The 10,235-nt window shown below is 34.1% G+C and overlaps 1 protein-coding gene across 1 annotated transcript; it reads left to right on the top strand.

The window, feature by feature from the left end:
- The first annotated feature begins 1,810 nt into the window (after positions 1 to 1,810).
- On the top strand, positions 1,811 to 7,907 carry LOC117108149 (transmembrane protein 33-like). Its single transcript, XM_033250105.1, has 8 exons — positions 1,811 to 1,933; positions 2,489 to 2,652; positions 2,914 to 3,008; positions 3,296 to 3,483; positions 3,876 to 3,943; positions 4,915 to 5,048; positions 5,589 to 5,672; positions 5,842 to 7,907. Exons 2-8 carry the CDS (start codon positions 2,539 to 2,541, stop codon positions 5,978 to 5,980), a joined length of 822 nt encoding a protein of 273 aa, XP_033105996.1. The 5' UTR covers positions 1,811 to 1,933; positions 2,489 to 2,538; the 3' UTR covers positions 5,981 to 7,907.
- The last annotated feature ends 2,328 nt before the right edge of the window (positions 7,908 to 10,235 follow it).

Raw genomic sequence — 10,235 nt, 5'->3', positions numbered from 1 at the left:
TCGTACTCGTTTTTGGGTGCTCGCATCAAACTCGTAGATGACAAAACCGCCGACGAGTATCCAGAGTAGTGTACGAGCTAGGTAAGAGTACCCCGAATACTCTGCGAGCTACCTACGAGTTCTTCGAGTTTACTACGAGTTATCTACTCGTGGCGATAATTTTGAACATGTTCAAAATTAGCGCCACGAGTTCAGAGCTGCTACGAGTAGGTAAGAGTCCTCTCCGAGCTTTCCGAATCGTCCTACGAGTTTTTGCCGAGTTAGCAACTCGGCATTCTCTTGTAACTCGTATGCTGAAAAAAACCCTAGTGGGAGAGGGAAAGCATCATTCCAAAAAAAGAAAAAAAAAATCAAACAATGCAATGGATAAATCCACTAAAAAAAGGAAATAATTTAAATTAAACAATGCAAAGGATTACATTAATTTGTAAGTCTGGGAAACCTTTGAAGTCAGTCATTAACAGTTCAATAATTTATAAGTCCGATTGAAATGTCAAACAGGAAACAAGAATTTGCTAAAAGAAATTGAATTTTAAGTTTGAAAAAATGTTCAGCAGTATATTCTTTCCTTACAAACGGTATTACAAAATCACTTTATATAATTTTGTTCATTATTTTATCATATTAATAAAATACATTTTATAATTATTAGTATTATATTATTATCATAACCTCAAGTTTCAAGATTTGGTCAAATAATAAAATTATAATATCACCGATACTCAGTAACCTAATTACTTAAAGAATGAAAATGAAGTATAAATTATCTCGAATGTCCTGAACTGTTGAATAAACTGTGATTAAACCAACATAGAACTACAGACATTATTTATTCCGTTACAATTATTAACATCAATTAATTATAGAATCATTATATATTATTACACGTTGGGAAACCTATTATCCAATATGTTGGGTGGTGTCCTGTAAATCAGAATAAAAGGTTTGTCAAGATTAAGAAGAGTAGCCACACATATTCAAGTTATTATGACCAGTAGTGTGTATGGCAGGCTGTGTTTACACCAGTCTTAAACCCGGTTCTTAATTCTGATTGGATGTTACCGTATTTATGGATTAGATTACGACTATAACATGCAATCCGAACTAAGAATTGGTTTAACGCTGGTGTAACAAATGCCTTGTACAAACGTGTGGACCATATATGATCCATTTTGCGATTATGAAACCCCCACACATAAAACGGAACAACGCAATCAATACAGCACGAGATGACCTCAATTAGCTAAGTTGAAGTAGCAAAAATAGGAAAACGGGGTTGGGGTGGGGACTGAAGACCTATCACTCCAAGGGAATCTTTATGGCACATTTTCAAGTATTAAAACTATTTATCAGCTAATGAACGATTAATTACCAGAAAAAATCGTACTAGTAAATAAATAGTATATGTAAACAGTTATTAAATAATATACTTTATAATTAAACTACAGGTGTTGGAAGACGTGAGTCTTCTTTCGAAGTTAAAGTCAAGAGGGTGCAATTCCTCAATTTTCGTTGTCACTCATGAATTGAGAGAGCGGGGTTATGTCGAATCTATTATCATTTATTGTAAAAAATACTTGATGGAAGGTTTAATTTTTGTGGATCGTAGCTACGTCATCAACAATCTATTTAATCGCTCAGTCGGTCTCTTTTTCGTATCGTGATTCCCAGGCCAATTTTAATTAAGCATTATTCAAATGAAATGGAAAAAAATGTATTTAAATAATAAAATAAACCGATGAATCCATCATTCTCATTATATAGGCAATATTCAGTACATATTATTTATTTATAGATTTACAGTATTAGACATCTGGATAATAGACTAACTTTAACAATTCTAGAATTTTCCTTGAGGGCGTAATCACCGTGACGAGCAAGAAGTCAACAGAATTTTCATTGTAGATTATATTGGTGATTTCTAATTACTTATGTAAGAAAGTATTGTTTTTGTAATACCATTAGAAACAATAACTATATTTATTTCTTTAAATTCAATTCGCGTCAGTAAAAGTTAGGATAAGGAATTCAAAGTACCTGGTTGTTTCTCAGGCCTATAGACTATAGGCTAGCTAGTGCAGGCCCTCAGTGTAAGAGGAGCTAACTACGCCTAGCTTAAGCCTAGACAGCCTAGACTTTGTTAGGTCTAACTGAGAATAATGAAAGCTTACATGTGTATTTATTAACGTGAGAAACGGTGGATTTAGACTCGCTTTTAAGGACTGTATTACTAATACAAACCAGCCTAGACTTTGTTAGGTCTAATTCTAAACTGAGAATAATGAAAGCTTACATGTTATATTAACGTGAGAAACGGTTGATTTAGACTCTCTTTTAAGGACTTTATTACTAATAAATAGATACGTATTTATTAACCCAATAAGAGAAATTCTATAATTACCCATCTGTTTAAATTGTAATCAATTATTTTATTAAATTTGTACTGCAAAAAAAAACATCAAGTTCTCTTGATTTTTTCTCTCTGTAGTACTGTATCCTTCTTATACAGAGGTAAATTTTAGAAGATAAATAGCAAAAATGCCAACTATTGAGGAGGTGCCAGACGATACAACTCCAACGAGTACAACCAACGGCTCCAATGGGCAACAACAGCAGCAGCAGCAACAACAACGCAGTTGGGGAGTCGTCAGTGTATGTATATTAATCCTTTATTTATATTTAAATAATAGATGAATCACATCACACCCATAGGAATGATGATGTCATATCTCACACAAATATGGGTCCTATAGGAGACTAAACAGCTTGATGCTAGACAGGTTTTGCAGTATATTTGAGAAATTGGTATATTTTAAAGATATTTCAGTTTTAATAATCAGTATTTGATAAAAACGGAACAACAATTCCAGTTAAACATAATTAATATTGTAATCATTATTTGTCAACATTTAGAGCCACCTTCTTGCAAATAAGGTTGACTGTGGAATGTGGTTATCTCGTATTTCATGTGTTGTATTCTGCATTATGTACATCCTGCCATTCTCTAGGTAAGTAAGATTGATTGATTGATAGAATATATATTGTCTATACTGCCAATTGGGTGGAATGATTCTTTGTCTCTCTAGGAGGCCCTGAGATTGGAAGGCAAACATCTTAAGCACCAATCTATTAAACTCCACTCTGTAAACCGCTCCCCCCTCCATTTCAAACCAACCGAATATGCCGAATACATTAATTGAAACATCTAATCTCTAATGAGCTGATAATTACAGCCCCTCTCTCCCAATCAGTAATTGATTAATAGTTTAATCATCAATGTTTTTATTTTCGGCAGCCGTGAAGAAAGCTACAGTTACTACCAACGTGCACTGATCTGTAATGCGCTGACCAGCGCCCTGCGTTTACACCAACGTATGCCACCCTTCCAGTTCACCCGCCAATACCTAGGTCTGTTGCTTATAGAGGACAGCTGTCATAATCTACTTTATTCACTGATATTCATCAATGGGTCAGCCATTACAAGTATCCTTATTATTTGTAGTAATGCTTTAGGGAGGTGGTGGTTTATTGAGCTTTATGCACGAAGGCCAGGGATATGCCAAACATACATACACCAAGTGTCATTATGAAGCTTAGGGAGTGGAGGTGTTTTGGTTGTGAGAAAAAAATCTTGTTACCATGACAGGAATTGATCCCAGGACCCTGGGATTGGAAAGCAAGCATCTTAACCAACAAGCTATTCAACTCCACTGGTTTAGGGGGGAGGGGAGCATGTGTGATCAGTTTCTTAAATTTTTAAAATTGAACTTCATTTACCGAGGTTGAGCCAAAATAATCACATAAGCTAAACAGATGTACAATAAAAAATAAATCAGTAATTGAATTGTTTAGTTAAATCCTTAACATATTCCTAGTTGCTTTGATTCCTGTATTTCTATTCAGCCTTCTACATTCAGCAAATTACACCAGGAAATTGCTTGATGTAAGTATGTGTGTTGTAATGTATACGTAATTCTTCAAAATATTCATATCGACTAAACATCATGCCAAACAAGATACATACAAAATATATTTACAGTATTTTTATTTATTTTATGAGGCTTAGCATCGCAAAATCAGCATCATTGACCAAAAACTAAAATTTACTTTTTAATATATTCATATATTTTCTACATTATAAGCTTTAAAATGGCAAGTCATTTACTGGAACCAACTTACTATTGCTAAAGTTATGAGTAAAAGTATTACAGCTTCTCTGTCAGTGTGGCCACTGTGTCAAACGAAATTATGCCATTGGCTGGAGTAAAATTATGCTACCGATGCTACGCCTCAAATAGTGGATATAAACATGACTCCCGTGGATTTAACAAACATTTTGATACTTAGATACACAACAATTCAAAATAGCATATTGTGCTAAAATCAGATTTAACATGTTCGTTGCCACACTCCCTTACCTAATTGCATTCCTAGGTGAGGTGAGAAAATTTTAAAAATAGGCACCTCTAGATGCTCGGAAATGATATTTTTTTTGCAATTTATTTTTCTATATGATATTACGCGTAGCATTAATGCTTCATGCTACGGGTTCCAAATTATGCTACGAATAGCCACTGTGTTTTCTGTACTAAAGTATACAATACTGCCTCATTCTTATGCTAATTTCTCAGGTTAACATTTAGCTATAGTACGCTGGTTTTTGGGATGGCGTGGCATATTATTAAATTTGCAGTTTGGGGGCGATGCGGACTAAACATGATAAGGACGGGGTGATTGTAAAGCGTCATGGGCCAGGAAATATTCTATAGTTAGTGAACCTGAGAAAAATTACGTCGTGAAGCAAGAGATGCTCAAAAGAAATCAGAAGACGGGAATTACTATGGGAGTGGACCAAATAAACTATGCATTGATGGCATAAATTTAGATTTTCATTTCTTTTTTTTTTTTTTGTAGAAAGCTGGCCCCAACTCTGTACCTGTGCTGAGAAATTTGATCAACAAGCTGGTAATTAGGCAAACAGAAATACTTCGCATTATTGCCTTCAATGAGATCATCTTGTTCCCGTTCCTCTTTTTCATGTTGTTCTAGTAAGTACATGTTTAAGTTCATATTCTTTACGGAAAAAATTTACAAAAGTTGAAAATGGTAATTTCCAAAACTACCTTAAATCTACCTAAACAGCAATACCAAAACAAAGGATTTAAATCACATAACTTGTTGCTGTGGCAGATTCAAGGGAGCCCCAGCCAGCATGAGGACCTCCTACATTTTTCAAAATTATAACAAAATTTAGAAAAAAATAAAATTATATTCAAATTTAGGTTAAGAGTGCCATTTCCAGCCATATTCATGAATTTTGTTGCCTCAGCCCCAACTATGGTGGGGCTGAGGTGGTCTAGATCCTACATCTGTAAAATTCCCTCCCTGGGCCCCCTCTATTTCAGATTCCTGGATCAGCCACTGCAATATAGAGCAACAGGTTAGATTTCTGATGGGGACAAAATAATGTTCTTTTAGCCTAGATCTTCTTCTTACAGATTAACTTTATGTGAATGATTGTAAATAATATTAGAAGTAATTTACAATGCTTAGAGTATTTCTTAATATTTTCGGTTTTTTTCTTTCAGTGGTAAATGCAGTCTTTTAGCACCTTTCATGCATTTTAATTTCTTGGTGTATCGTTATGCATCACGCAGGAATCCATACACCAGGTAGATATTCCAAGTAACTACTTAATATATATATATATATTATATATTGTATTATAGTTTTTGATTATATTAATAATATTACAAATTACCCTCTACAGATTTATCAATTACCACATAGCAAAATTTGTCACCGTTCCAAAATGATTGTTATTAATTGTTATAATTTCAGACAAATTATGGGAGAGCTGCGTATGAAAGCTGAAGAATTCGGAAGACGTCCATCAACTCCAGGATTCATTAAGACTACTATTGACAAGTTGGTGGCGCTGTTTTCAAGATTTGCAGTGCCAATGAACGGTCAAAGATAAACATCTACAGATTTCCTCCCTGAAGAGCTGTTTTGAAGTTGTGTTCGTTTTGGTTGCCCTGTTTTGTTTATATTTAGGATCCGATGGTTAAGAACAATTTCGTGCAATACAAAGCTATGATCAATAGTAGCGTTAACTATTACATCATCATTGGTTGTTTACCGTAGCATGTGCTGGGACTACAGTAATTATTGACCTAGCTAGACGACTACCGGTACTTACTTTGTTTATGTGAACAACTGTCTTAACAAATAAGTAAACAAACTTAAGGAAAATAAAATGGTTTTATTTGTTCACAATTTATTAAATCTATACCTCATAGATTTTCAAAAAGTAAAAAAAATTGTAGATCAGATTCTTCAATATTATACTAGGCACTTACAGTATTTTATATGTATATTATTGACTAAAATGTTGAAAAATAGAAGATTCATGTAACTATTAGAAATTCTGTTTAGTTTTGTAAGTGAAATTGTTTGTAAATACACAACTGCAGTTTAAAATCGTATGAAAAGCAAAATCGTATGGTGTTATATCAAGGGTGAGTGATATATTTTGAGTTATTAAATGGTGCTTTTAAGTCAGGCAAAATTTAAATAAAATGTTCCATAAAACAGTGGATTTCTGGCAGGGAGAACAGTAACTGTATCGTATTCACTCATTCATCTATTTTGCTAAAATAGAAATGACCTAAACTTTGAATTGCTTAACTATATAAACAATTTGAATTTTAGTTACGGACCTTTCTGGAATGTCAATCAAACTTATGAACTGACCAATGAGAATAGAGCCAGGAATGTGTGTGTTATCCCACAAACATGCGTATGTACATTTACGCAATTGTTTTGTGGCACCTTAGAAAATATTTTCCGGTATGCACAAATTTGATGTTTCAGGACATTTGTTATACTTACGTATTATGTGACATTTGGCATATTTAATTGGGATTTATCTGTTGAGTATGTTAGCCATGTTAAGTTCAAACTCAACTAAGTATTTCGAATGTTAAGTACAACCTCAACGAAAAAGTTACCATTATTTAACCAACCGAATACGGAAAGTACTCAACAGATATCTGTTGAGCACGATAGTTCCCATTCAAATGCGACAAAGTACAGTGGAAATGTCCAAGTTTGCACAGATTTGATATTTGATTGTTATATTGTGTACTATGTGACGTACAGTATTTGGTTGTGAAATGTTGTCAATTCGTTGATTAGTGTCAACAAGCCAGTGGATTATTATAAGAAAGTTGTGAGTTTTTAAACTCTTTTTCTTGCAGTTTCTGCTCTGGATATTTTGAAATTGTATTTCTGCAGTAACTGATGCTTGAAAAGGTCCAACAACCTATCACTGAAGATCTATGCAAATGAGAGAATAGGACAGGTGGATCTTTTGATTTTAATATACCTTTAAAAAACTGTATGCATCTGAAAAGCACAATGATAGAATTTGATTCCTTTATTAATTTAAATTATGATTTTTAAGAACACAGAATGGTAAAATTCTTTTAATATGTTTGATTGAAAATAGCTATTAAATATACTGTGTGTAAATACATATTTGATGAAATTTTTCCTTTTGTAAATTAGAAATTATTCCTGAAAAAAAGTAACGTGATTAAATAAATTTAATATTTCAAGACACACAGTCCTATAATAAAACGCAAAAGATTTCAAATAGAGCGAACAATTGAAAGGGAAATTACATAAAAATCAATTTAAAACTGGAATTTGAAAATCATAAAAATAAAGAGTTTTGGTAATTTTAACATGGAATACAGAAATACCAAAAATTGCTAAAAAAAAAAAAAAAAAAAAAAAAGAAAAACCAAAACATGGACCTAATTAAGCATTCTTAAAGGTTACTGAATGAACATGAGGAAATGTCATGATGATGCTAATAAAATGTTTATTTAGATGATGGATATCTATTTCTTAGTGTGTTATTTATTTGTCGGATTTATATAACACTGACAAACCCACACATCAGGGATTGTTTTAGCAGCAAATGGACTGTACGTATATATATATATATATATATATATATATATATATATATACATACATATACATATACCGTATATACATATATACATATACATACATCAAGATCTGACGTCAGGCAAGAAGTCATTTAGCCTTTCTCAAACAAAGCTGCATGTTTAAGTACAAAGACAAATGATATACGTAATTATAATGCGCCTTTGGAAAAATATATTTCTTCACAATGAAATTCACTCACCAAACTGTCTACTTAAATCATAAACCGCTACATATATATCTTCATAATTACGTACACAACAACCCCTACAACAACTCCTAAAACCATATTTCCTTTAATATCACTGTACAAGACATCACACCTTTCCTAACTGTTACGTGAACATAACAATGATGATGCATACAACTACTATAACTTCATAACAATTATAGATTTTCTTACCTCAGCCCAACCATGGTGGGGCTGATCCCCGTGGTGGATTCAAGGAGGGTCGAGTTGACCCAGGGCCTCATAAAAGTTGAGGAAAAAACAAAACACAGTAATCAGTCGATTCTGAAATTAAAACTTTTGCCAATTTTCTGCAAAAAACGTAAAAGTTTTGCGTTCTGTGGCACCTACAACTGCTTTAAAAAAGTGATTTCTATTCAGGCCTATTATTATTCAAAGTCTCGACTCTTCATTTGGCTAGAAGTTTAGATAGAAACGCCCTCTACACAATTCCAATTGTATCATATTCATCATTTGCATATTTTATAATATATTTTAACACGATTTTAGTAGCCTTTATTTTTATATGAAATATAAAGTACTTTAAGATAATACTAAATGTTCATTAAAATCACTAGTCATTATTTTCAAAAATAAGGCAATAAAGCAATCGCTGTACAATAATAACTAAACAGGCCTCGTTGATTGCTTCTACAGGTAATAACACCAATACCATACGTACAATTGAACCAAATATATTCTAATCACATGCAAGTCTTAATCACCTGACTCTCTCCCTGACGGGTTCCGGGGTCGACGAGGCTTCTTGTCGGTAATACGCCGGTAACCCTCCGCTGAGTCTGGACTCGGGCCTTGGCGAAGACCCGAGCCTTGGCGAGGTTGAGTACTTAGCCCTGCGGCATCGTACATTCAGGGAACGGTGAAATCATTGTTCCCTGGTACCATGATCGCTTGGCGGTGATACTTGACAGGACTAGGCGATTAACAGACTGCAGGGGAGATGCACAGGGAGTCTCGGTCAACTGACAGGCACTCGGGATGGCATGCTAGGTTCAGTGCATCATCATGGCTTAGGGGTCGCACTGCTTCCTCCCTCCGTTCAGTTGGCTGGGGCCGAGCAAGTAGTTCCATCGTGCATTTAAGTGACCAGCGTACGAGGAGCGAAAACTTGAATACTAAAGAACAGAACACATTTACTTGCAACTTGTGGGAATAACGTTAGTGTTAGTGTGGGAACTAATTTTATGTTTAGGTTTAATGGTATGGGTGTTAAGTTATTGGTTACGGTTAGTGTTGGAATTAAGAGATGTTCTTTATATTTCATCTAAAATAAAAACTACTAAAATCACACAACTTATGAATATGCAACAATTGTAGGCCTACATTTGTAGAGGGTACCTATAGATCACAAGAGTCCACTGTAGTTTGATAAATGCCACTTAAATCCTCGTTTTAGGCTTAAATAACGATAAATAGGATGATATTCAATTAGGCCCATTTGGCCGAATCTAGGAAAAACGACCAGGTTAACAATTGACCGATTTTCGTAAAAACCATGAGCTATAGCTCATACTTTTTTTGGACGATTTTTTGACCCCGCCATTTTCTAGTTGTTTCGTATTCCATGACACCTACAGATCACAAGAGTCCTCGGTAGGTTGATAAATGCCACATAAATCCTCGTTTTAAGCTTAAATAACGATAAATAGGATGATATTCGATTAGGCCCATGTGGCCGAATCTAGGAAAAACGACCAGGTTAACAATTGACCGATTTTCGTAAAAACCATGAGCTACAGCTCATACTTTTTTTTGGACGATTTTTTTTACCCCGCCATTTTCTAGTTGTTTCGTATTCCATGACACCTACAGATCACAAGAGTCCTCGGTAGGTTGATAAATGCCACTAAAATCCTTGTTTTAAGCTTAAATAACGGTAAATCAAATGATACTCAATTAGGCCCGTGTGGCCGAATCTAGGAAAAACGACCAGGTTAGAAATTGGCCAATTTTCGTTAAAATC

The sequence above is a fragment of the Anneissia japonica genome, unplaced genomic scaffold (assembly GCF_011630105.1).
Source record: "Anneissia japonica isolate Jap-2015-1 unplaced genomic scaffold, ASM1163010v1 scaffold288284_len1145801_cov181, whole genome shotgun sequence".
NCBI lineage: Eukaryota > Metazoa > Echinodermata > Crinoidea > Comatulida > Comatulidae > Anneissia > Anneissia japonica.
The sequence above is the reverse complement of the archived record's forward strand: the minus strand, read 5'-3'. Positions and strand labels throughout refer to the sequence as shown.

Coding starts and splice junctions, on each gene's coding strand:
- LOC117108149 (XM_033250105.1), top strand. CDS start 2,539: ATGCCAACTATTGAGGAGGTGCCAGACGATACAACTCCAACGAGTACA. Junction 3,484..3,875: donor CAATGGGTCAGCCATTACAA/GTATCCTTATTA, acceptor ACATATTCCTAG/TTGCTTTGATTCCTGTATTT. Junction 5,049..5,588: donor CTCTTTTTCATGTTGTTCTA/GTAAGTACATGT, acceptor TTTTTCTTTCAG/TGGTAAATGCAGTCTTTTAG.